Source organism: Saccopteryx leptura, chromosome 7 (genome assembly GCF_036850995.1).
Source record: "Saccopteryx leptura isolate mSacLep1 chromosome 7, mSacLep1_pri_phased_curated, whole genome shotgun sequence".
Lineage (NCBI taxonomy): Eukaryota > Metazoa > Chordata > Mammalia > Chiroptera > Emballonuridae > Saccopteryx > Saccopteryx leptura.
In genome coordinates, this window is record NC_089509.1 from 106,501,775 (window position 1) to 106,526,198 (window position 24,424).

The window sequence follows — 24,424 nt, forward strand, 5'->3', positions numbered from 1 at the left end:
TTTCTTTTCCTTTTTTTTCTGTTGAGAAAGTTATTGTTTCCTTTGGGTAATTTGACAGTTCTTGGGACTATAATAGAATAAAAATCCAACTACAATGTAATAAAGTGGGTGCTCTAATTTCTTAAATTAATTACTCAATTCATTTTCTTCATTAGAAAATTCCCATCATTTGAATAAAAGCATGTCTAAATTGCAATTGGCCCGGCAAGTTTGAGATTGACTTGGTTTCTAGGGAAATTACCTTTTTTACCCTAATGTGAGAAATCAACTTCACAAAGGACTTGTGAAATAAAATATACAGAATTCTTAGTGTTTGGAAGGAGGTTTGGAATAAGAACTCTCTAGAACATGTTCTGCTCTGCTGGTCCGTCTTCCTTTCAAATAACAATGGTTTCATTTTCTCCAAATTCTAAAGAGATGTTTTTCATCTCCAATATTCAGAACAACTTGTAAAACAAAGTCTTTAAACATTGTTAATATGAATAATTTCAGTGGAATGTCATTTGAAGTTTAGCTCTAGCATTTGTTGATTTCATTTTGTTTTATGCAGACAACCTTATAGTCACATTGACTTTTAAAATCCCTCTAAACAATTGTATATAATCATAATAGTATTCTACCTATAAATTTTTAAAAACACCTTTTTTAATAGTAGTATGAAAAACAGTGCATGTCTCACCAATAGAAAGTTGAACAGTTCTTCTAAAATGTTCAAATTACTTTAGTCAGCAAATATAACCTTCCTATAAAGGCAGTTAAAACAAATAAGTCTGCTTTTGCTACTTTAGAGTGGAAATGTTATTAAAATATCCAAGATGTCTCAATATTATAACCTGAAGCATATGGTTTTTTGCATTCCCTAAAATGTTTTAATGTTTTTATTTAGTTAAACAAAATAACAACTCTTCTTTGGATCTCAACTAGCACTTTCCTAAAAAAACATGAAAAAAAAATAAGTAGAGGAAATTAAACACTGAGATCCAGTACTGCTCACCACCCGAAACTTGGCAAAGCATTATAAATGCTTGCTGTTTTAAAAGTCCTACAGTAATCTTGCTATGCAAACCATGGTATACAAATGTATGCCCTAACTCTCACAAATACAACTTCTTCCAATCTGTTGGAATCCAGTTCATGTGATAGTATAAGTCAAAGATTTGCTTATGGATATGAGAAGGGGAGTCAATAATTTGATTTGTTTTGATTTCTATGAAGTTACTCAACAAAAATTCTAATGTTGACTAATAGGAACTAAGATCAGATTTCTTCTTCAATCTATAGGTCAAGTAGTGACTTTCTTATCAAATAAAAATTTTGATTTGCCATTCAAGGTTCGAAATTGTAATACATTTGATCTGAGTACAGGATAATCACTAAGAAAAATAGAAATGAACTCTTTCATATGGTAAACAGTGGTACTTATTATTCGGAACATAAAAAGGGGTATAGTTCCTCTGCCTGATGTTTTCATTGTATAATGTTCAGCTTCTGTTTTAAAAGAGTGGTAGACATTTTGGAGCAATATTTGCTTACATGGTTCCACAAATCAATTTGTTTAAGATAAACTGCAATGAAATTTGAGCCACAGACATCAGATTCATAAGAAAAATTCTGCATGTAAATATTAGTGTAGGTATTTTATATGCTTTAAAATGTCCTCAAACAAAACACAAATTTTTGCAATGCATTTTACATTATTTGGTCTTTGCAATTATGAATTAGAGCACTTGAATGAATCATTGTCTATGTTTAGAATGTATACCTAAAACGTCAATACGTAGTAGATGTTGACTTTTTAAAGAACTTTCCTCCACAAAAGATAAGAGTACAAAAGTGAGGGGGAATATATTAACATTTTCTCTAAACAGCTTGAATTATTTTTAATGTAACAAAAAGAAATCCTCCCATTCTTTCCAAGTTTCTAAAATGCTTCTTAGCAAAGTGCTGGTGAAAAAAGTTTTCAGATTTGGTAATATCTCCTGTTGAATCTTGACAAGTTTTCTCACAAACTCTGTTTTGCATGGGAAAAATTATTAATTGAATCAAATACTAGTTGTCTTTTTTATTATTATTATTATTATTATTATTGGTAAGTATTGATATATATGTGTATGTTTTAAGTCAGAGGCAAAAAAAGAAGCTTGTTTGTCAAATTGAGTTTCTGACATCTACTGATTTATGTTTAAGACACGTCAGCAGAATCAGATGAAGCAGAGCCACCATGGTCTGACTCTCTCTTCGAGCCCAGTGTCTGGCTTCGACTTGCTCAGCTACCAAAATCTCCTGTGTCCCTCTCCGAGCGCAGGGGAAATGTCTAGGCACTGATGATTTGAAAGACAGAATGTTACAGTCTTGCTTAAGCAACTCTATCTTAAGAAAAGCTCTCCAAACAAGATCTCCAAGCCTTTCCCTTCTCATCTGGAAGCCACAGCTAGGACGGGAGGTACAAGAGAGCACGCATTTCCCCACCCGGACGGGGAGGAGCCAGCGTGTCTTCCAGTTTGATGGCTCAGCAAGCGTCAGTTCCCGCCCCCACAGTTCCAGCACTAGGAGTCCTTCCTCCTGAAGGTAAGACTGGAAGTGCGAGGGCCACTGGGCTTCCCACCATTGCCCTGACTGCCTGGCTGCCTGGAGGCCCCACTATTTCCCCAAAGAGACGTGGCCCCCACGGCCACAGCCCGCCCCAGCGGGAAGGGACTGCAGCCTTCACCGCGCCGGTGCTACCGTTCCTCAGAGGAAGAGAGAACGAGCGCCAGAGAGAACAAGCCACCTGGTCCCAGTAATGGCTTCAGAGATGTACAGGAACATCTCAAAATGGCCTCAAGCACTTTCAGTGGAGGGAACCAGAGCCCCAACAATGGAAGGGTCTTGCCCACCTTCCCACGTTCAGTGCGTGTCTGGACGTCCCTCGTCTTCTCAGGAGGAGTCGGTCCAGGGTCCCTCTACCGAGGTCCCTGCAGGACTGAGGCTGCATGCTGTACAAGGGTCCCCGGGGTGAATTCTCAGCAGCTCTGGGATGCCAGACCCAGACTTTGGCTCCATAGTAAACCAGGTAAGACATGAAACATGAGAGCATCCTGGAAACGCTCAAGTCCAAGGCGCTAGTGAAGGTCACTGAGCATGATTATCGTTGTTTGTTATTATTTTGCTCTCACACACAGCTGTGCCAGGGCCACCCTCCTTAGCCAGGGAACCCATCTCTCCTTGCTTCTAACCACCCCCCCCCCCCCATGAACAAAAAATGTAGACTAAGGCTTTTATAAAGTAGGGAGCGCCCTCTTGAGAAATAAACACCAACATATCTTAGTTTTGCAACCTTTGCAAAAACCCAACGACATGAAGCCTGCAACAGTCCACAGGTGAGAGGCCCTGGAACCGGAGGTCCATTGGCTATCTGGTAAACCCACCGCCACAATGACTCCGCCATCCTCCACCTGAGTGAGTGTGAGGGGCGAGTGGGCCGTTTCTAGATGTCTCCACCGCCATTACTTGTAAAACCTTGTTCAGGTCTAAGTGCCAACATTGGGGCTGAGCAGGAATCTAAGCTCATTTTCCAATATGTCACAAGTGGAATAAACCCTGGCTGTCTCACTGGGACCCTCATGGTGTACGTCCACCAGAGCAACGTGTCTCTGAGTCTCTCTAGGACCCAGCACTGAGAGTCTAGGCATCCGGCCTTCCCAAAGCTCTCCAGCCAGTGGACCCATTATGGATGCCCACTGCCCCTCACCCTTTTGAATAAGTTAGTCCTACTTCTTCTGACCTCTGACACCTGTCCAGGAGCCCCTAGAAGTGTGAGAGCTGAGATGAGATGTGTGCTCCTTGGGCTGGGCTGTGAGCTCTGAAGCAAGATGAGCCCACAGTGCCCTCTCTGTCTACAGTTCTAGGCCACCCCAGACCCTCATGTCTTCCTTCTGGCTCTGTGCTATGCCAGGAAGCCCAAAGCACACAAGCCAGGGCCTTCTCCTGCTTCCCAGGAAGTATGGAAAAGCCATCCGTGGTGGACGAGGCCCTAGGTCCCACCATCCTTGCCTCCTTCTGGGCAGCTCAGCAAGGTACCACGCATGACCTGAAAGAACATGCTTGCCAGAAAACCACTCCCTCAGCGCAGAACTAGTCCTGCCCGTCACGGTGAAGATGGGACCCTTCAGGGTGGGATCTGAGAGGCAGCAGAAGCTCTGCCTTGCCCCCACCAAAGATTTTCCCTACGTGGATACTGGAGTTCCACCATTAAGGATTCATCCTCCTTCCTAAGCTCTTAGCTCCCACGGTCCTTTTGGGAGGGGTCACCATGGGAATGAGCTAGAGCTCAGTGGTGTGTGTGCGTGTGTGTGTGTGTGTGTGTGTGTGTGTGTGTGTGTGTGTGTAGTTGGGGTGCACAAAAGGAGGGTGTGCCAGATGGAAGCAGGACAGGTGGAGGAGACAGGAAAGGACACAGCACAACATTCAAGACTGACCTCCTTTGCTCACTTTAGCTAAGGTCATCTTATAGAGGCTTTTGTGAAAGGAAAGTGGGCGGGGGGGGGGGTGTTTTTAAAGGGTTTGGGGGAGGAGAGCTGGAGCTAGGGAGATTTTCAAACATCCCAATAAAAAGTCCAAATTTGCTCTGGTAACATCATTTCCCATAAACTACAGTCTAAGTGACAATTCTTTCTATTTTCCCTAGAGTTTTTTCCAAAAGGATTTTCCAAGTACCAGAAATTTGAATGTGAAAGATAGTCATTGTCTTTCCTAACAAATTCAATTTGGGTTTTCCATTAAAAAAAAAAAAAAGAATAAAAAGGATTCATTTCAGGGGAAAATCGTTAGTTTAAGCTAGTAACATTAAATTATAGTAATTCAATAAAATGATGGAAGTGAAGCCAGCAAATCAAGATGCAGACCCAATTCCGTTCTCCATGTCATTGGTATTTTGTAATAAGGAGATGGTTCCTGTCCCCATCTCCCCGAGGTGCATGCGAGCTTCCCTTTAGGAATAAAAACCTATGCCGAGGTTAAGTTTCAATTTTCCTACCAAGGACGGACAACGTGACCCGAGGCTGTGCCTGGTGGTGAGCACTGTGCTTACCATAGCCCTGGAGGACATCTAGGGACATCTATATGTCCCCACTCTTTATGGCCCACTCGGTGGGCCTCTGATGAAAACATGATGAGGCGGTCTTCCCAGCTACCACGTGGTTTTATGCTCAGGAATGCCCTGAGAATACCCACTGTCACCTCCCACGGGCAAAAAGGAGACAGAGAGACATCAAGGCCCCCAAAGGACACTGAGAAAAGCCCAGAAGCGGAATCCAACATAAGCCAGGCCTTGAGTGTCCACCCTGCCCTGCCTGGAGCCGATGGATTCCCTGTATCACGGGCACGGGGCGGGGGGGGGGGGGGGGGGGCGGGGGAGAAGGGCTTTGCGGTGCCCCTGCCTCCCCCGGCTTTCTGTTGACCTCGCTCTGCAGTTTCTAACTTGCTGCTGAGTCTCCAGTCCTCCATTCGCCTCTTTCTTTCAGACAAAAATTCAGCAAGTAGTAAGAGCTTGGCAGGGCCAGTGACCACAAGCAGACATTGGCTTCCAGTGAGAAACTGAAGAAGTCGACTTCCTACTGCCCTCTGATGAATGCGTGTCGTGCCCACACAAGCCCCGGATATGCCCCGTCTGCAGAAGAGCCAAGCAAACCCGCCACCTGGAAGGTTTCCACGCTGGAGAACTTCCCGAGCGGATTCTGCTCCGGCGGGTTGCTGGTCCTCCGGAGAAACTGTGAGGAGACCCCGTTGATGTGCTCTACTTCCTGAAGTGGCTGGGCCCCCCAGCCCCCTTTAGAAACGCTCTGGAAGGATTTTAGAAGTTCTGAAAGTGTCCAAAATATAACCAACCAGTCCAGACACTGAGATCCCATTCACTTTGGAAATCGGGAGATGGAACGTTGAAACGTCCCCCCACCCCACCCAGCCGCCCCACGAGTCCATGGATCCCTTTTTATTTTAAAAAGTTGCAAATCAACATTATTAGGAGAAGAAGGGCAGCTTCCCAACCCGGAGCCCATTCCCAGGAGGAGGCCCCTGCGGGCTGGTTCCCTTGACCTGTGTGACTGACCACAGTGTGACCTCTCTGAGAACCTGGTTTGGTTGTGCTTTGGAGGCAGGCCCGAAACCCACTTATTTTCCATGGTCTACATTTCTGTTGAGAACATCCCAGCCTCCTGACAAACAAACCACAGTTTTTCAGGTTGGGATTAACTCTCCCTCCAACACACACCCCCGTTCCTTTGTGGATAGACGCATACTTCTGCAGGTAGTAATCAGATGTCACAAATTAAGGGCCTGATTTCCATCCAAATGATGCACAGAACTGGGAGGGGAGAAGCTGCTTTTAATTCCTCTCAGCTCTTTGCAGCTGGTCTTAAAGCCAGGCCTATTTACATTCCCAAACTCCTTTAGATTTCCATAAGCAAGTCGGGAGGGGGGCAGGAAGAGAACCCCAAACCCCCAAAGCTAGCTGCCTCTCAGAACCGGAGTTCTAGCATGAGAACTATCTTCCTGCCTCCCTCCTGGTAGAACAATGCTCCCCTCTCTACCCTCGCCCCCCCCCCCCGACAGCACAGTCAAGAAAAAAGACCTGCTTTTGTTTTTCTGTTATATTTTTTTTTTAAGAAAAACCAAACCAAGATTTTGATTTTCAAAAACAAATCCATAGCCCCTAACTCATTCTCTTATTTCTGAAAGACCCATGACTTGAAACATTGACTTTAGAATCACTTATTGGAGTTCACATCTCCAGTTTTCTTGGGAGGATTTGAAGAGGGCTGTTTGTCTCTGTTGTTGGAGCACTGTTTGTCCTGGCGCATTTTCACAGACTGGAACTTCTAATTTACTCAGCCAGGTACGGGGCAGCTTGGACAACTGGCTTCCCGAGCATCGGATTTAAGAAAAATAATAGGCTGAAATGATTTGAGGGAAGCAAGGTATGTGCAAAAACATAAGAAGTCTTTCGTGCACAGAAGGGAATGGACACATACCCTTGAAAGGTTCATAAAGTTCAGAATCGGCCTTTACGGGACTCAAGAAACCCCGACAGTGTCAGGCCAGCACTTTTGAGAAATCAGAAATACAAGACCATGTTTTGGTGTATTTATAATCTGCCCTCTCACTAGATCAAGCCTACTTTGGTGACCCTGAAAGACAATTTCTCCTTTGTAACTCAAGAATCAGAACACATTACCTCTAAATTGTTATCAAACTCTCCATTATTTTTCTGGCACAGATAGAAAACTAAGTAAGGGTGCTTAACATAAATATACAATATTTGATGAAGGTGAAGTGAGGTTTAAATGGCAGGCAAGAAAAAAAAAGAATAAAAGAAGAGCAAATAAGTCAAAGAAAACCTCTCCTTTGGATTTAGAGAATGTTACATTTGGAGAAATAACTGAATATTACAGAAATTTCCAGAAGGTAGTCAATGTTGGCAGGACATCTTCCTAAGCAGGAATTTCAAAACCTATGCTTCTACATACATACAGTGCTTGAGAAGTGTCTCTTTTTTCTTGAACAAGTAGCCACAGGCAAATCCACTCGGACTCCAAGCTCATTAACCATTCCTCTACCATTTGTTCTCGACACAGAACCCAAATTCCACCAAAGCTATCAAAATTGCAAATGCCATTCCCTTTGTCCTTACTAAGGAGGAACTACTTTACAAGTAAACTCACCCATGTGCCAAATGGTACTGTCAGGTCGGAAACCATCTGATGTTGTCCAATAAATCTTTGCCATTATGATGGAATACTATGCAGCTATACAAATAGTCTGAGGTGACCATCTGACCCTGATATGGAGTCATTGCTGAGATAGAGATAGTCTGAGGCGGAGGGGAAAAGGGGGTGCAGAACAGTTTCCCAGGTAGATTACTTTCTGTGCAAAAGGGAAGGAGAGAAAAATCTTTAAAAGGGAGAGAAATATTTATTCCTTGTTTATACACAGACACTCTAGAAAGATAGCCAAGAGCCAGAAGGACACAGATAGAAGAAATCTTGTCACTGTACATCTTCTTAAATCTTCTGAATTATACACAAAGTGAATTTTTTGCCCAGTCAAAAACACGTATGATTTAGAATAAAACCTGACAAAGCACATATTTCACTTGAGCGTTGGGATCGACAACAGTGTGATCCTCAGATAAAGCACGCTTCCCTTTTGAGGCTGAGGGTGGGCTCCCATAATCCTGGAGTTCCCTTGCATCTAAAAGCCTTCAGGGGGCCCTGCGCAGGCCAGAAGGAAGACTCCATGGCTCACAAGCGAGTTTTTATCAGTTCACTGGGGGCCGGCTGGCCAAGGAGCCCCGGCGGCCTGCTGTGACGCCTAAGCCACAACAGCTGCATAAACTGGCTGTGCCCCAGGCTGACCTATTTCGGAGACAGGTCAGACCAGTGCATGCGGGGATAAGAAAACAACCTTCCTTCTCTCCAGTGGTCGCACTCTGCAGTGGTCGCACTGCTCCCCGGGAAATACCGGGGTGGGGATGTTCTCCAGCACCCCAAAGCTTTTACAAGCCTAGCTGCTTTCTTTCACCCTCGCCTTGCACCCCAATAACACAGAAGTCCCAAGCTTTTGAAACTGGAGAGCGGGGGAAACTGAAGAGAAAGGTCATTGAAATGTATCTTCCAGCTTAACAAATTGGAAAGGATCCTTAATATTTCCCAAGTCCAATTTTAAAGGAGAGGGATTAAGAAGAATCGTGCACTAGGAGAAAACACACACAATGTCCTATGCGGAGCTATCAGGCCGTTTAAGAACAATGGAATAGGCTGGAGCAGGGACGTAATGAGAACTCATACCCAAAACAGATTCCACAAAGCGAAGGACTGCAGCAGGGTGTCGGGAGTGAGAATGTGTGTACGAACTTTATTTTCAAAAGGCAACTTGTTAGTCAAGCTCTGACGGAATGAGGGGGGAATCTCATGCCATGAAAACAAAAAAGAGAAGTCTGATTTGGAGGAATTTTTTAAAATCTAGGTTAATCTAAGGAAGAAAAGTAATCATCATAAAACTAAGAAAAAAAGTGATTGATCTACCTATATTGTCTGACATCTCAGTGAAGTTTTTAGAATTTTATTATTTTTCATATCTATTACATCAACACGATCTATTACATTAGTTATTTATAAATTTATTTTTTTATTTAGTAAAAGTGAATTCTGCAGGGGGGGTTGTGCGTGTGTGTGTGTGTGTGTGTGTGTGTGTGTGTGTGTGTGTTGGTCTCCACAGGTTGCTCCTAAGCCCTGAATTAAGCTTCTAGCTGCCCTTGGGCAGAGCCCATCTGCCAGTAGGCTGGTCACTTTCTGCATGCTCAGAGATTATTTTTCCCCAAGATTTTGAGTTTTCACAGGATAGGTGTACTTTGTATATAACTTGCATCTTCCTGATTTATTCTCATGCCCCCCTGGGAAGCTGGTATGATGTGCCCTGTCTTACAGGTGTCGAAACTGAAGTTCAAGGGTGTCGCACCTGATGTGTGCATGGTCTCAATTTTAAAGCAAAATTAGTGATGCAAGAACATTCCTCTTTTACTGTGGGTCCTGTGCTCTTATAAGGCAAGTAAAGATGTGGAAAAGGGCTTTGGGGTGTGTTTAAGTCAGAGCAGTCAAGAAATACTAACGTTCTCTAGTGAACTTCTATCAGGAAACTGGCCAAGTGGAGATTCAGAAAGAAGAAACCTGTTGCTTTTCTTACAATAAAATGAATTGGATCAATTAATTTTCTTTAGTTCAGGTTAATCTCAGTAATGGTGATTTAGAGACACACACACATGCACACACCCTTTGGCCAAAATTTACTTAACCATGATAATATACTTAAATATTAGGGGAATTTTATAATATATGTTTGAAGATAGACTCAATGAACCTTTAATTATTTAGAAATAAAATGTTGCCCTGGCTGGTTAGCTCAGTTAGTTACAGCATCACCCTGATACACCAAAGTTGTGGGTCCAATTCTCTGTCCGAGCGCATACAAAAATCAACCAATAAAAGCATAAATAAGTGGAATAACAAATTGATGTTTCACTTCCCCCTTCTTTCTCTAAAAATCAATATATAAAAAAAATTTTAATAAATAAAAAAAATTTTAATTAAAGATAGACTTTATAAAGGAACAAGGGAGAGATGAATACTCCCATCCAATGCCCAAGTGCCTGCTGACTGGCTGAGTCACGCTTTATATCAGGGTTTGCAAAATATAAGACTAGATGGCTGCACTTTTAACATATTTGTATACCTATAAAAATTACAAACCTACAAATATAGACTTTCTGTTAAAAATGCCAATTTGTATGTCGCCATGTAACTATTTACTACAAAAGTGCACAAAAACTAAACCAATTTCATGTTGCTATGAATTGCTCAGCAGTGAACTGTCCTTGCTTAACAAGTCTACCCTAACTTAATCACTGTTTCCATCAAAAGACATAAGGCCAAGTACATTCAATTCTGCAGTTGTTTCCAGAAACATGACTTCTCTCTGCTTATAAAAATTTTGAAAATTTACGTTTAAGCCTCCATAAAACTAAACTATTTGAAGTTTCAATATGCTCCTGGAATTTTTTTAATGCTGAAAATCGGTGCTATTTCCTCTCTCTTAATCCTATATTGGTCAGCCAAGAAGAGTCTGTCATCCTTGTCACAAAGCATTTTGATCAGCTATTGTAAAATGGAATCCATGGGAATTAGACCCAGGATGAGTATGGAATTGATTGATTCCTTGAATTAAGAGTTAATATTAATATACTACTGTACTGTAGATGCACTAAATCTAGCCAAATAAAAGTACATGAGAATTGAGAAATCACTGAATGGGTTTAAGGAGACAAATACACAGCTAGTTTGTCACTGCCTGTCATGAGTTCTGGTTTGTTGTATTGGGAAAGATTCATTTCCCAATCATTGCACGAAGATCATAAACACTCAGACTACTTTGATCAAGTTGCTTCATCCCCAAAAGAAGAGGTTCTTTGTGGTTGTCATTTGCTTAAAATCCTGCAGCAAAAAAAGTTAAATGCCACACACTTTGCTGGACGTAATGTGCAAGGTCAAACTCTTCCTCAAGATGGTCCTTTCTAGGAGAAATGTGCATCCAATCAAATTCTAAAGTTTACACATGGTCCTATATTAAGATATAATTTTTTTTAAAAAAAGAAGTGGTCACTTTCATAGCAGAAATTATCTGTTCATCTTTTCTTGGTATTTTAGTTTTTATTAGAAAGGAAGAAAAATAAAAACATTGAAGGTAAGAATTCATAAAACCAGTATGACTCAAGTGTCTTCAACGAATATTTCCCATGGTTTTCATCTCCCCAGTGAGAGTGGCAAAGTTTCTAACTCCTCTCTTTTAAATAGAGGTTTTATAATGTTAATGGACATCCTGATACCAGGGCATGTTCCAATTACAAACTGGAAATAACATATTTTCTGTTCATTTAGGAGCATGATCCCAACACAGATCATTTGAGTAGAAGCTTTCTTAGTGGGGAAATGTCCAAATTCCAGCCCAAGCTCAGTGCTGCTGGAGCCCAGTGTTTGACCCAACACTGCCTGGTAGAGCTGAAGGCAGAGCCGTGCACTCTCTCTACCAGAGACTGGCACGAACAGGGCAAGAAACTCTCTGCTGTGCATCTTCCAACAGAAGGGCGGTTCTGAAATCCCCTTTCACTTTCTCTGATCACAACAGTTCCTCAGCGAGGGTAGCCAGTTCTTTTCTATTTTTTTTTAACAATAAAATCAATTTTCTATTTTTTTTTCATTTTTATTGAGATATAATGGACATAAGTTGGTTCTTATGTCAATCATTTTGCTTGGGACTGAGATCAGGCCCAACTTGTAGCTCAGTTCTGCTGTCCTCCCTGGCAGTACATGAACACACAGTGATTTCTCCAACCATGTGAGTATATGAAACATACACATACGTGTAGAATATTCAACAAAGAACTTTCTGATGCTGCATCTGGCCCCAGGAGAAGGTAACCATAACAGAGCTGAGCTGATTCACACTTGTGCTTAACCAATTTCAAGCTGTCGCTCTGTTCTTCAAGGATGGGGACTGTATGAAAGAACATCTGAGCATAAGTAGATCATCCATTAATTGGGAGATAATAATAGAAAATACTAGAAAGTATCCACTAATGATTCTCACTTCGTATGTCAAGATCCGTATTGTTCAAGAGTGAGTAAAAGGAGTAGACAATAAAATGAAATAAAAATGAAGTCTAATGCACAAGTATTTAGTACCTAAATTAGCATAATTGGAGGATGGGACCCTGGAAGTCCCACATACAGGCAGATCCATGATGCACTGTTGAATATCCAAAGCCTGAGTCTGGCATAAATTTCATAAGTGATTCATTGAAATTTGCAAATTAAGCACAGAGATGGTATTTCCAAAAAAGCCCTAGTAGGATTTTAGCTCTCATAATAAAAAGAAAAACCTATACAAATATATTGAATTCTTAAACCAAAAAAAAAAAAAGTCTAATCATCTAATAATCAACAGCAAAAAAAAAATCATTCAAGGAAATATTTTCCCTAGCATTCAGCAGCAGGACTGAGTATGATAAGAGACTGTGCTGTTGTTACCTCAACATCCGATGAGTCTAGAAAGTGCAATTCATTGGACCAATAAACGTGTATTTTGTGCAACTGGATATAGTTTGCTGCCAGCATAATTCATGGTGACTGACTTGTAAATAAACTCTATTGATGCACAAACGATACACACAAACACATTTCATTACAGAGATTTTTTAAATATACATGAGATTTATCTAACATCTATGAAGACAAAAATCATGGAAACAAATGTAGAGAAATGTAGTCACTATAACTCTCAGTTTCCTGTGTATTTAATTATTCCCTACCTAGCTTCGAATAAAAAGTCTGACGTCTTTCCTTTACACCAACACAGCTAGGAAGGCAACTCCAGTGAAACTGCCACATTCAGAAATTTATCACATGCAGATAGTAGCTTCCAGGCCTCCCACCACCTCCCGCAAATGAAAAGTTATTTGATGATCAAGTCGCCATCTTAGCCTAAGTTCTAAACAAAAAAATCACCGTAGGATAATTAAAAACACCCCATGAATCTCTTCTCTACAAACCCACGACATCTAACTGGTTTCGGTTCGTATTTCTGAAAGAGAATTTGGTCAATCCTCCTTAGAGGTTTCAGAGGAAAAGGAGGATTTTCCAAGACAGATAAGTTGCAATGATCCCGCTTTGATCTCAGCGGTTAAGAATCTCTCACAATAGAAGATGGCCAGCCAGGGGCCGCGATCCCGGCCTTTTAATGCGTAACAATGGTATCAACAAACAGCTACTTAATCAATATTTGGCCAGAGCTGCTGAAAACTTCCTTTTCAGATTTTAATTCCTAGTTGTAAAACAACCCCAAAGCAACCAGTGAGATAAGGCATTAAAGTGACTGCTTAATTACTTTTTCGTATCTTGTTAGTTCTGTATCTACATTCTTAATGGTTCTCTAATCTTTTATTTACCCGCATAAAGAAGTTACCTGCTGTAGAAACCCAACGAACAGAACTTTCTCTGCCCCGGCCTGGCCAATTTCTTTCTTTCTTTTTCTTTCTCTCTCTCTCTCTCTCTCCGTCTCTCTCTCTCTCTCTCTCTCTCTCACACACACACACACACACACACACACACACACACACACACACACCTTGTGTGTCTGTTGATGTTGCAGCTTTTTCTTTTCACTGGTTATTTACTTTGTGTACAACTGAAACATTTCACTTCGAGGCTAAGAGGCTAGGAAGGATTTTGGTTTTGTCTTCAAACCATCTATATCCGTGGATGATGAAACTGGGCGCCGTGGCAACGCTCCTATCCACCTGATCGATTCCGCACATTGCGCTCCCCTGAACCCAGGCGCGCTGGCCGGTTCCGCCTCGCCGCCCCGGCGGGTTTACTGCGCAGCCCTGGGGACTCCTAAATCACCCTGCAGTGATTATTACGCACTTGAAGCCCCCCGCGTCCCCGTTCCGGTGCTCTCAACAATCAAATCAAGTCCCCAAATAAACATACGATTTCAAGCATTAATGAGAAAGTCAGCATGTTTTCAATAAGGCCAGAAAGTAAACAGACAGCCGTCAAGCCGACAAAACAGACCAGCGAGTGAGAAAAACCGACGTCCGAACTCACGCTGCTGCTCGTTCTCCCGTTTCAATGGGAGAATCGCTACCGCCACGCGCTTGCAAAGGACGCAGCGTGGTGTGTTCTAAGTTAATTCAAGTTCTAATATTCCCCGTGCATTTTAAAATGTATTGTTGAGTGTAGCAAGGACTCCGGAAAATATGGAATTTGCTCTGAAGACTTAAGACGACGTTGGGGTCAAATTCGTGCTTCTGCCAAATAGACTGGGGGGAGGGGGGCTGTCCACGTGACAACGGTTCCGACGCCTCGAAACTAACATCTTACACCCCACGATTTTAGTCTGTGGGAAAATGCCTCCGCCACCCCCGCGCCTCGCGCCAAAACGTCCTTCCCTGCTAACGCGGAGGCAAGAAGCGGCCTTCTTCCCCTGGATTTTAGTGGCGCTGCTCTTTCCACGATCCCACTGGAAATGAAACACTTCAAGGACTTTTCAAAACTTTTCTGCGTTTTTCATTGCTTGATCTTATGCCTCGCTAGACAACTAACGCCGATCTCCTTCATTTTAGAAGGGCTCCAGTTTACAAAGAGAACGGGTGGGGACTCGAGCAAAACTTTTGTCATTTTGACTTTCTCAAATCAAAAAAAAAAAAAAAAAAAAGAAAAAAACACAAGAAGCAGTACTGTTTTTCATAAATGTCAAAAAGGAAGGAAGAGATGTGAAAAAAGCATAAGGCTCCAACCGACCTATGCTTGGGGTCTCCCAGCTCAACCTTTGAAATGGTTGCGAACCTCCCACGCTCACTGGTGATTTTATTAATAGATAGGGGAAAGTCCTGTGAAAGTGTATCTCCAGACCCAATCAAAACATCAATTTGGCGATCTGGCCTCTCTCCCCCTGCAACCCCGAGCCCCGCTTCAAAGCCGCTGCAACAAGTCAGTAATTGTAACGTTGCATCTAAATATTTAAGCGACAGTCTTTCAGTCGCGTGTCCATTTACAGTCCTCATCTGTCCTCTAATTCCATTACGGCACAGAGCAAAAATGTTTCCCAAAACTCACCAACAGGAAAAGCGTCACCCTGTTGGAGGAGGAGGGAGAGGAGGAGGGAGAGGAGGAGGAGGGAGAGGAGGAGGAGGGAGAGGAGGAGGAGGAGGAGGAGGAGGAGGAGGAGGAGGAGGAGGAGAAAAAGGAGGAGGAGGAGGAAGAGGAGGAGATGAAGGAGCAGTTTCTATTGATTAGTCACTGCTTTTGTGTTAAGGGCTTTCTTTAAAATAAGAAAAAAAAATGGGGGGAGGTTGCAGAAATTTCACTAATGTGAGCCTCAGGCAAGAGAGAGGGGTAAAAAAGGAGGAGAGGGGAGGGAGGGCGGGCTGTGTCTAGATGAAAGTGAGAAGGACATAAAGGAGGCAATTGAGTCGGCTGCAGCCCGGCGAGCTAAGCTGCGAGCCGGCCGGAGCGCAGGGGAGGGGCGGCGCGGCGCTTTGGCGCAGGGCGCAGGAGTGGGGGCGGCCCATTGTGGCGGCGCCCGCGGGCCCGCTCGGCCGCGCGGGGGGAGGAACAGAGGCGCCCATTGAGTGGCCGGAGCGCGGGCCGTACCCACAGCTCCTGATGCTGCAATTGGAGTTTGGCTCCCTGAGCTGCTCCCGCTCGGATCACCGTGTCGGCCAGGGACTGGGACGACCGGGGAGGGGGGTGTTTCCTGGCCGCCCAAGCCTCCCTTTTCCACCCGCAAAGAAGTTGGAAGGATGGACCCAGCGAGGGCGCACGGGCGTGAGCGCACGCGGTCTGCCTGCAGCGCTGCTGTTGGGAGCGCGTGAGGGACAAGCGGAACAAGTTGGGGAGGTATAAGGGGCATCTCGGAGAAAGAACAAGACCCTGGAAAGAACGAAGGCTGTTCTGACCTCTTTCACGATGCCTCTGCCCTGTCTCCTAGCGCCGGACAGCGGAAAGATGGCCCCTAGAAAGCCAGGAGCAGCAGCACCCTCCGGGCTCACAAGGAAGCTGGAACCTCCAAAGAGCGCGCCGCCCTCGTCAGGGCTCCCACGAACCCTGACTTCCCGCCAGTTTTCTGCTCCTCCGCCAGGGCGCTCAGAACCCTTTATCAACACTCATTCTCTTTTACAAGTGGGGTGACCTGTGACGTTTGGTGCCCAAACAATAGAGGGGATTTTTTTTTTGAGGTTTCTAATCTTCCCTTCAAACCACACTTCACTGTCCTCTCTCTGGGCCTCTCTAGCCCTCCGGGGTTCACCTGGAAAGGGAGCTAGAGGCGGTGGAGAGCCGGACGCTGCATCAGCCTGACAACCCCAAATTAAATTAGGCTTCAGCCTCCTAGGTGTGTGCGTGTATGTTTTCCACGGTACAGCTCCCGCTGGGGAGAAGACTCTGATTTTTAAAATGGCAGCAATTGCTCTTGAATAGCAGCCGTTCCAGTTAGACGGCCCAAAAGACTAGAAACATTTTGTAGGTGAAATGGCCACTTTTTCCACGCTGGAGAGTCCATAAAACTTCCTGGCGCAGTGGCTATTGGGGCTCATTGAATAATTCATCCCTCATTGCCAGCCCATAATGTCTCTTCGCGGCCCTTTGTGGGGCTGTTTTCTCTTCCTTTCTCCTTGAATTATAAAAAGGTTGCCTTCCTTTGTTCACATCAAGCTGCTGCGAGCCGGAGCTTTGTCTGAGCCGAGCTAAAGTGTGAGTTTCAATGGACTCTCCGGGCTTTGTCTCCCAAGTTCATCTCCAAGTGTAGATTGTGTAGAGAAGGCCTTCTTTGTAAAAGCTGGAAAAGTTGTACAAATGTTTGACCAGCTCATTTGAGGCGTTTTGTCTCCTGGGCCTCGGTTGCCTGTGCTAAGATTGAGCCTCGGGTCTGCCTCTGCCGCGCCGGCGCCTCGGGCAACAAGTAGCAAAACTGGGCCTCTCCCCACCCCCACCCCCCTTCGCCAGCCGCTGGGACCCTCTGGGCTCCCGGCCCATTGCCCAAAGGGTCCCGCTGGGTTTGTGCCGGCTGGTTTCTTGCTTCCCTCCCTCCCTCTCCAGCACCTCCATGCTGTATCGAGGCCTGGAAGAAGTGGGGTGTCTTCTCAGACTAGGAAAGGCACGGCACCCCGCTAAAAGAAGGGGCTTAGGCTGAGATCATGTGAGACCCCCTTGCTTTAAAAGGAGGGGAGCAACCTGCCACGGTTTCTGGTGTTATCTCTTGATTGCTTACCCGTGCCAGAGCAGCTAGGCTTCTGTTTGTCCCCCCAAAACAGCCGTTTAGGTTTGTAACATCTAAATCTGTGTCATTTAGAGGTTGAGTACAGGTTTTGCATTGTAACAGCTCAGCAGTCTGCCTGCCCAGGGGTTGGACAAGGAAGGTTTAAAAAAAATAATAATAATAAAATAAAAAAGGACCATCCACAGTTCTGTTGGCTGAGGGCCACGGACCCAGCTGGTCCCAGAGCGTGACTGCTCCAAGGTCACCTGAAGAGTCGCTTGACCTTCTAGAGTAACTCAAAACTCAGCCCTTCAAATTCCAAGCCCTGAATCAGGGAGTTGCCCGGGGGGACAGGCACGGAGGGACGGCGGGTCCTTTGCGGATTTGAAGAGCGGCAACAACTCCCGAGGCCAAGCTGCTGGGGCGCGAATCCGCTCGGCCTCCTCTCTGCGCAGCCATCCGCCCTCGTTCGGCTGGAAGGGGCTGCCTTTCTTTCCGGGGAGAAGGGGCCTTTAGAAGATGACTCGCGGCATGTGAAAGGGAAGCAGGCTTCACTTACGGGATCAGGGGGAGAAAGTTTCTCTCGATGCTGATAGGTCGAAGCCAACCAGGAGCAGGTGGTCTGCTCCCTCCGGCGAAGAGGGGGCCAGCGCTGCGGACCCAGAACCCAGACCCCCTCGGTCTGTCACCCAGCGCGGAGACGGATTTTATTTCCCACACACACAAATCCAACCCCGCCGCGTTTGAAAACAAATGTAAAACAAAGAAAAAGCAACCCACCTGCACCTACACACATACACACACACGCACACACACACACGCACACACACACACACATATATATATAAATATTTATATAAATATAAGGTAGCCGACGTGGGACAGCTCTGAGGACTCTCTGCCTATCAGAGTTTTCAAAGTCTCTCTCTCTGTCTCTCTGTCTCTCTGTCTCTCCCACTCCCTCCTCTGACGTGTGAAACTCCAGGCCTTTCCAGAGGGTGCAAACCACCTTCAGCCTCGAGAGGGTCACAGACTTGTCCCCCCCCACACACACACACACCCCCTTCGCAACCGCTCGGAGAAGCCGAGTCCCCTGCGCCTGAAGGCCAGACAGTGGCCCCGCGCCTACAGCGCAATGAAAAGTTTTAGACTCCCTGGGGCTGGAGGGGATGCTAGAGAACGATTTGCAAAACGAAGTAAACAGAACGGAGATTTTTGTTTTGATTGCAAGTGCGTCTCTCCCTTGCAGGCTCTTCCCCGGCTGCAGTGGGTAGGAGCCGAGGAGCCCTGTACAGGAGCCGGGCTGGGCCGACCTCCGGCCCCCAGCGCCCCCAGCGCCAGAGGCCACCGCCCGCCCGGCGCGGGCCCTCAGCGCGCCGCCGCTCACCTCGCTCGCTCAGGATGCCGTCGATGCTGTGCTTCGCCTTCTTCTCGCTCTCCTCGGCCTCCTTCCTCTCCAGGTCGACCTCCTCCTCTTCGCCTTTCCCGAATTTACTCCTCAAGATGCGGCTGATGGAACTCACTGGGGGCGGGAGGAGGGAGGGAGCGCCCACGCCTGAGAAGCGCAGGGCTGAGCAGGTGGGAGCCCCCCACCCCGAGTCCGCGCCCTGGAGCCGCTGCGGGACCAGCCCGCTTGGGCCTCCTCCTGCTCCCAGGGGCCTCCTCCTCCTCCTCCTCTTCCTCCTCCTCCTCCCATCCCCTCGGCCTCCCGTTCAAACTCCTGTCCACCCCAGAATCGGCATCTAGAAAAAGGGGGGCTGGAGCCGGGGACGCTCGCCCCACAGGCGAGGCCCGGGACCCGCGGCCTCCGTCCCTCTCTCCCAGCAGGAAGCACTTCCCTGCTCGACTCTGCAGACCAGGCTCCGGGGCTCCCGCCTGCGAGAGCTCCCGGCCAGCCCACCCCGCACCGCCCCCACCCGCACCGCCGCCACCTGAAGGCACTGGGCGGGCCCCACGGCTCGCGTTCCGGGGGGAAGGGCCGCCGCGGACCCTTCCCCTGCAATTCAACTTTTTTGGGGGGGGGCTATAAAGGGTTTCCATTTCAAGTGCAGAACCGTTTCCTATAGTAAAAATCAAAAGAAAATGCGCTCTCCTCCCCATTTATTTTTTCCAGATTCCAGCGTGGTAAACAAATCCATGCTCTGAAATAACTCGTTCTCGCAGGGGGGGAAATGGAGTTTCCGTTTAATTAAAAACAAACTCTCCCGCTCGCCCTCGCGCGGGGCCTGCGCTCGCCCCGCTGCTCCCTCCTCCGCCCACGGCTGCCGCGGGGCGCAGGGTGACCCCCGGGGACCCTCGGGGACACTGCGGGGCGCAGGGTGGCCCCCCGGGGACCCTCGGGGACACTGCAGGCGGGTGGCCCCCCGGGGACCCTCGGGGACACTGCGGGGCGCAGGGTGGCCCCGGGGACCCTCGGGGACACTGCAGGCGGGTGGCGGGGCCTCCGCTCCTCGGCGGACACGGCGAAGCCTCAGCGGCCCGGGCCCAGCTCCCTTCGGTCGCAGTTACTAAGACATTTGTTTCTCTTTAAAAGAGAACATCAATATTAATAAACGCTCGGCCTCCGCCTCTCGTTTCCTGCTCGGTTTCCTCGACGGAAGTCCTCTTTGGGGAGACCTCCGAATCGGTGTCAACCCCGAGACAAACAGTTTATCCTTCCCTCTAAAGCTCCTGGTCTGGGAATAGTTTAGGGCCCTGGGTGGAGCAGCCTCCTGAGAGCCCAGATCTATATACATGGCCGGCCCGGGAAAGAGCGAGCGAAGGCCCTGCTTAAGGAAGCCGTGAACGGGCCTGGTACCTGAAGGCACAGTGTTCCGATCACAGACCGCGTCCTTGAGTAATTTGTCTCGAATTTCCCAGCTGAACATGCCCGGGTTCTCTCTCTTGTATTCCTCAATTTTCTTCTCCACGTCAGGTGTTGTCACCTGCTTTAAGAGAACAGGCAGGCAGGTGTTGGTACCCAGTCCCCTGGGCCAAGCAGAACGGCCCCCACCGCTTCCAAGCCCGGCAAGGTACTTCCTCGGGCACCCCCTGGGAAGGGCCCCTTTTTTAGCAAAAGAATCCCAACTCTCTGTGGCAGTTTCCTTTTCGGTTGGGGCCAGAAAGGAAGTCATCCTCTCCCAGAGAAACCCGGGGACCCCCCTTCCCCCCCAGATAAGCTCAGACAATCAAGGTAAATGAAAAGGAGGGGATGCACTTTCTGACCCTTACACGAAAATGAAACTAAGAGGAGAGAAGTGCTTGAAAAACAAGCAGGAGAAGTCAGGTGGGAGGTGCAACTTTTGCCTCTCTAGGGGAGCACGAGCTTCCAGCTAAGTGAGAAGCAAAATGAAAGGCAGAAGGTGAGCATCTAGGTTTCCAAAGATTAGTCGCGTGAATATTAAATAGGGATAATTTGAAAAACTACTTCTCTGTTTTTTTTCCAATTAAAAGAACTTCCAAAGATTCTTAGAGAGGTTGCCAGGGGCATTGAGGAGGGAGGAGGTGAAGAAGATGTTCAAGAGTCTTAAGTTTTAAAACTCTCCTTTTGTTTTTGTCCTGTGGCCACCAGAAAATTATACTGAATTTTCCTCACATCCAGCAGGAAAGGCAGACCCCAGGTGACCCCCTCCCACTCAGCCCCAGCCAGGAGGACTCTCTGTTTTTCCTTTTCAAAAGGGAACCAAAAAACATTTGAAGATAGCACCCAACTGCTTTCAAAAAGCCAAGTCATTGGCTCATTACAAAGAAAGCAAATCACCCAGCTTTTTTGACTGCTTGAAGACAATTCGGACTGAAAGGGATTGGGGGTGGCATTTGGGAGAGAAACTATTTACTGTAAAAAATAAAATAAACAGTAGAAATGGCTCCTTGGATTAGTTTTGTCAAGGGCAGTGGAGCAGGAGGGAGCTGGGTACATGAGACCAGCAACAGGTGGACAGGACGCACACAGCTCGGTGTTCGCCTATTAGAATAATGTGTTGTGGAATTACAGGATTCGGGGCAGTGAAATCACAAGAACAAATGCTCTATCCTCTTTCCAAGAGGGAGTTTTCCCCTAGCGTTTATCAAGGAACCTTGGCTAAGGCAGCAACTGAATGCCCCCTAAGTCCACCACACACACACACACACACACACACACACACACACACGCACATGCACACACCTCCCCAGGCTTGAAAAAGAACTGATTGGAGAGTCCCACAGGGCAGTCCTTGTCCCCAGCTTGCTCTCCCCTCACCCGGAGACAGCAGGCCCAGAAGCTTCACCCGGAGACAGCAGGCAGAAGCTTCCCGAGCCGGCGCCCTTGCTCACCTTGGGCTTGCTGCCGCCGATGGCCCCGGGACGGATGGAGCCCGTCTCCTGGTACCTGCACAGAATCTTAGAGACGCAGCCGTGGGACACGCGCAGCTGGCGGGAGATGACGCAGGGCCGGATACCGTGGTGGGCCATCTCCACGATCTTGTGGCGGATGTGGTTGGGCAGCGGCCTGCCGTTGATAAACACACCGCCGAGCTGGTTGACCCGGCCCTGGCCGAGGGGGGTGGACACTGGGGGCAGAAGGCGGAAAGAGAGGCACAGGGAGAGTCATTCCAGGGGTACAGAGAGCCAGTCCGAAAGCTTCGGCCTCAGCCCTGGAAAGACGCACACACAGCTCCCAGCCCCGGCCACCTTTTCCATCACATTGGTCCAAAGTGTTAAGCAATTCAGGGCCACGTAATCTTGTGTGAAGGGAACAACCAGGAAAAAGTAACTTGTTCCAGAGGAACTGTCTTCCCTTTCGGCCCGGGAAAGGTGGCGATGCTGGGGACCCCGGGCGACCCTGCCGCGGACAGAAAGGGTATCTTGCTCAGGGAACAGCCCCCTGGCCGACAGGAGTTCACCCAGGCTCCGGCCTTCTGGAACTCAGCTCACACCAAACCTTGCCCAGCTAGGGATACTCCCTGTCTAAGGGGACCCGGAGGACCTGCCAGCCTTTGGGATTTCGAACCAAGAGTGCAGCAGCCAAGAATCGAAGAGGGTCCCAAAAGGAGGCCCCGGGAGGCAGCGCGTGTCACCTGTTACGTGTCGGGACGGGGATCCCGCCGGACCTGCTCGCAGGCCCCCTGGCCTGGTCATTACGTTCTACTCTGGACCGAGGGCGACAGGCTAGACTCTAGCCGCTAGAGCCACTGGACCTGCAGCCCGCTGTGGCGCCCCAACCTCTCATGGCACCCCAGCCTCTCAAACTGCCGGAAAGGCCCGGGCTTGCAAAGCTGCCTAGGTCCCCAGGGTCGCCGGAACCTTCACGCTGACGCCAAGTCAGTTTCCCAAACGGATCATGGAAACTTCAAGATGCCGCTTGAGAAGAAGGAAACCGCAAATAATTAATTAATACGAAAAGTCCCGAGCGTGATGTCGCAGGGCCTCGCCGCCACAACTTTGCTCAGACAAGCAAATTTTCCCAGAACTTAGCAAAGACAGGCAAAGCCGGGACAATTCTGAGAAGTCTTCGGGTGCACAAAACTGGGGAGAAGTTGCTTTGTGGTGCTCAGAAGCCGGTGCATTCTTTCCCCACCAGGGCTTTTCCAAAACAACAGGGCAAAGTGGTCCCGACGGGCGCAGGCCCGGCCGCCCAGAGAGAAACGCGCTCCGGTTACAGAGAGAAAACCGGGTGCAGATCTCGCCCCAACAGTCCCTTCCCGGGGCGGGGGTTCCCAGAAAGTGTCCCCGGGCGCGGCCCAGGGAGCCGGCGGGGACAGCGGGTCGGGCCGGGCGGCCCAGGCCCAGCCCCGGCCCCGGGCTCGGGACGCGGCTCAGGCCCTCGCTTACCTTCCAGCGGGAACCCGCTGCGCGGGTAGTTCTGCCCCGGGCCGGGTCGCATCATCCTGGGCACAGCTCCGGCCAGCGTGGTCATCGTGGGGGCAGCTCCGCTGGGAAATTATATCCAGGGGGAGGCGAGGGAAGAAGGCGAGCGCGGCGCTGGCGACCCTGGGGAACTCCCCGGAACGCGGAGAGTCCCTCCCCGAAGAGGCCGGAGAGAGAGCGAGGGCCGCGGGGAGGTCCACTGCTCGCGTCTCGTCCGGAGAGAGGCTGGGACGGCACCAGGCGGGGAGGCCACTGCGTCCGGGGTCTCGAGCCCGGGGCGGAGAAGTTCCGTGGGAGTCTGGGGGCGCGGGGGAGGGGTCTCGGGGCGCCGCGCGGAGCCGGGGAGGGGGTGGGGCCGGAGCGCGGCCGCCCGAGTCTCCTCCTGTCGTGACACCGAGTGCGGGAGCCGGGCTCGGGAGCATTTATTAGTTCTTTCACCCAAAGCTTGGTCAGGAGCCCTGAGCTGCGATTGGCCGACGGGGAGACCGTCCCGGGTGGCGGAGACACGCGCTGATTGGGCGACAGCCGCCACTTTCTCTTCCCATCCCCGGAGGTGCCGAGGCCTCGGCCGGCCCCAGGGGAACCCGCGCTGAGCTCCTTCCCCAGGAGACGAGGATAGAGCCGTAGAAACGGAGAGAGACGGCACTAGGGAGATGACAGCTGCTGAGAGCGGACAGAGGCCCCTGTCTCTCTGTCACTCTGTGTGTTTCTCTCCTTGACCGCCTGTTTCTCTCTTTGTCTCTCTCTGCACTCCGTGTGTCTTTCTCTGTCTCTGACTCTGTTCCCCTCTGGGTGTCTGTGCCTATGTTTTTCTACATGTGGCTCGCTCTCTCTCTCTCTCTCTCTCTCTCTCACACACACACACACACACACACACACACACACACACACACACATTTCTCTTGCCTTGCTGCCACCGAAGGGGGCGCAATTCCATAAAAAGGCATTGGGAGCCCCCAGGATGTGCAGCCTTCCTCCCTCGGAGCAGTGCCCCTCGGCCTAGGCTCGTCAGGGGGGTCGTCGTGGTGGGGCTCTTCCCAGGAGGAGTTCGGGCTGTGCTGGTGGGCTCTTTGGACTCCTCCGTCTGGGGCAGGGGGACTGTGAAGCTTTAGCAGATGTGGGGAGATCTCCCAGGACAGCTAGTCGAGGGCTGGGGATGAGAACAGAAGAAAAACTATGTCTTCTGGATTGAAAAACCCTCTCTGGGAAGCCCCAGCCCTAAACCTCGATGTATATAGATCTTAACGCGCCGGCA

At 48.4% G+C, this 24,424-nt stretch overlaps 1 protein-coding gene across 2 annotated transcripts in view; it reads right to left on the reverse strand.

The window, feature by feature from the left end:
- Positions 1–23,478, reverse strand: part of PAX3 (paired box 3) — a 100,096-nt gene extending 76,618 nt beyond the window's left edge. The window contains exons 1-4 of one of the 2 annotated variants that reach the window (XM_066345170.1): positions 23,134–23,478; positions 21,637–21,872; positions 20,141–20,267; positions 18,731–18,865 (exon numbers count right to left, since the gene is read on the reverse strand). In XM_066345170.1, the coding sequence (XP_066201267.1) occupies positions 18,731–18,865; positions 20,141–20,267; positions 21,637–21,872; positions 23,134–23,218 (583 nt within the window). In that variant the 5' untranslated portion in view covers positions 23,219–23,478. Of the gene's footprint in view, positions 1–18,730; positions 18,866–20,140; positions 20,271–21,636; positions 21,873–23,133 lie in introns of both variants that reach the window. The other variant, XM_066345169.1, reaches the window with a different exon arrangement.
- Positions 23,479–24,424: the final 946 nt, after the last annotated feature.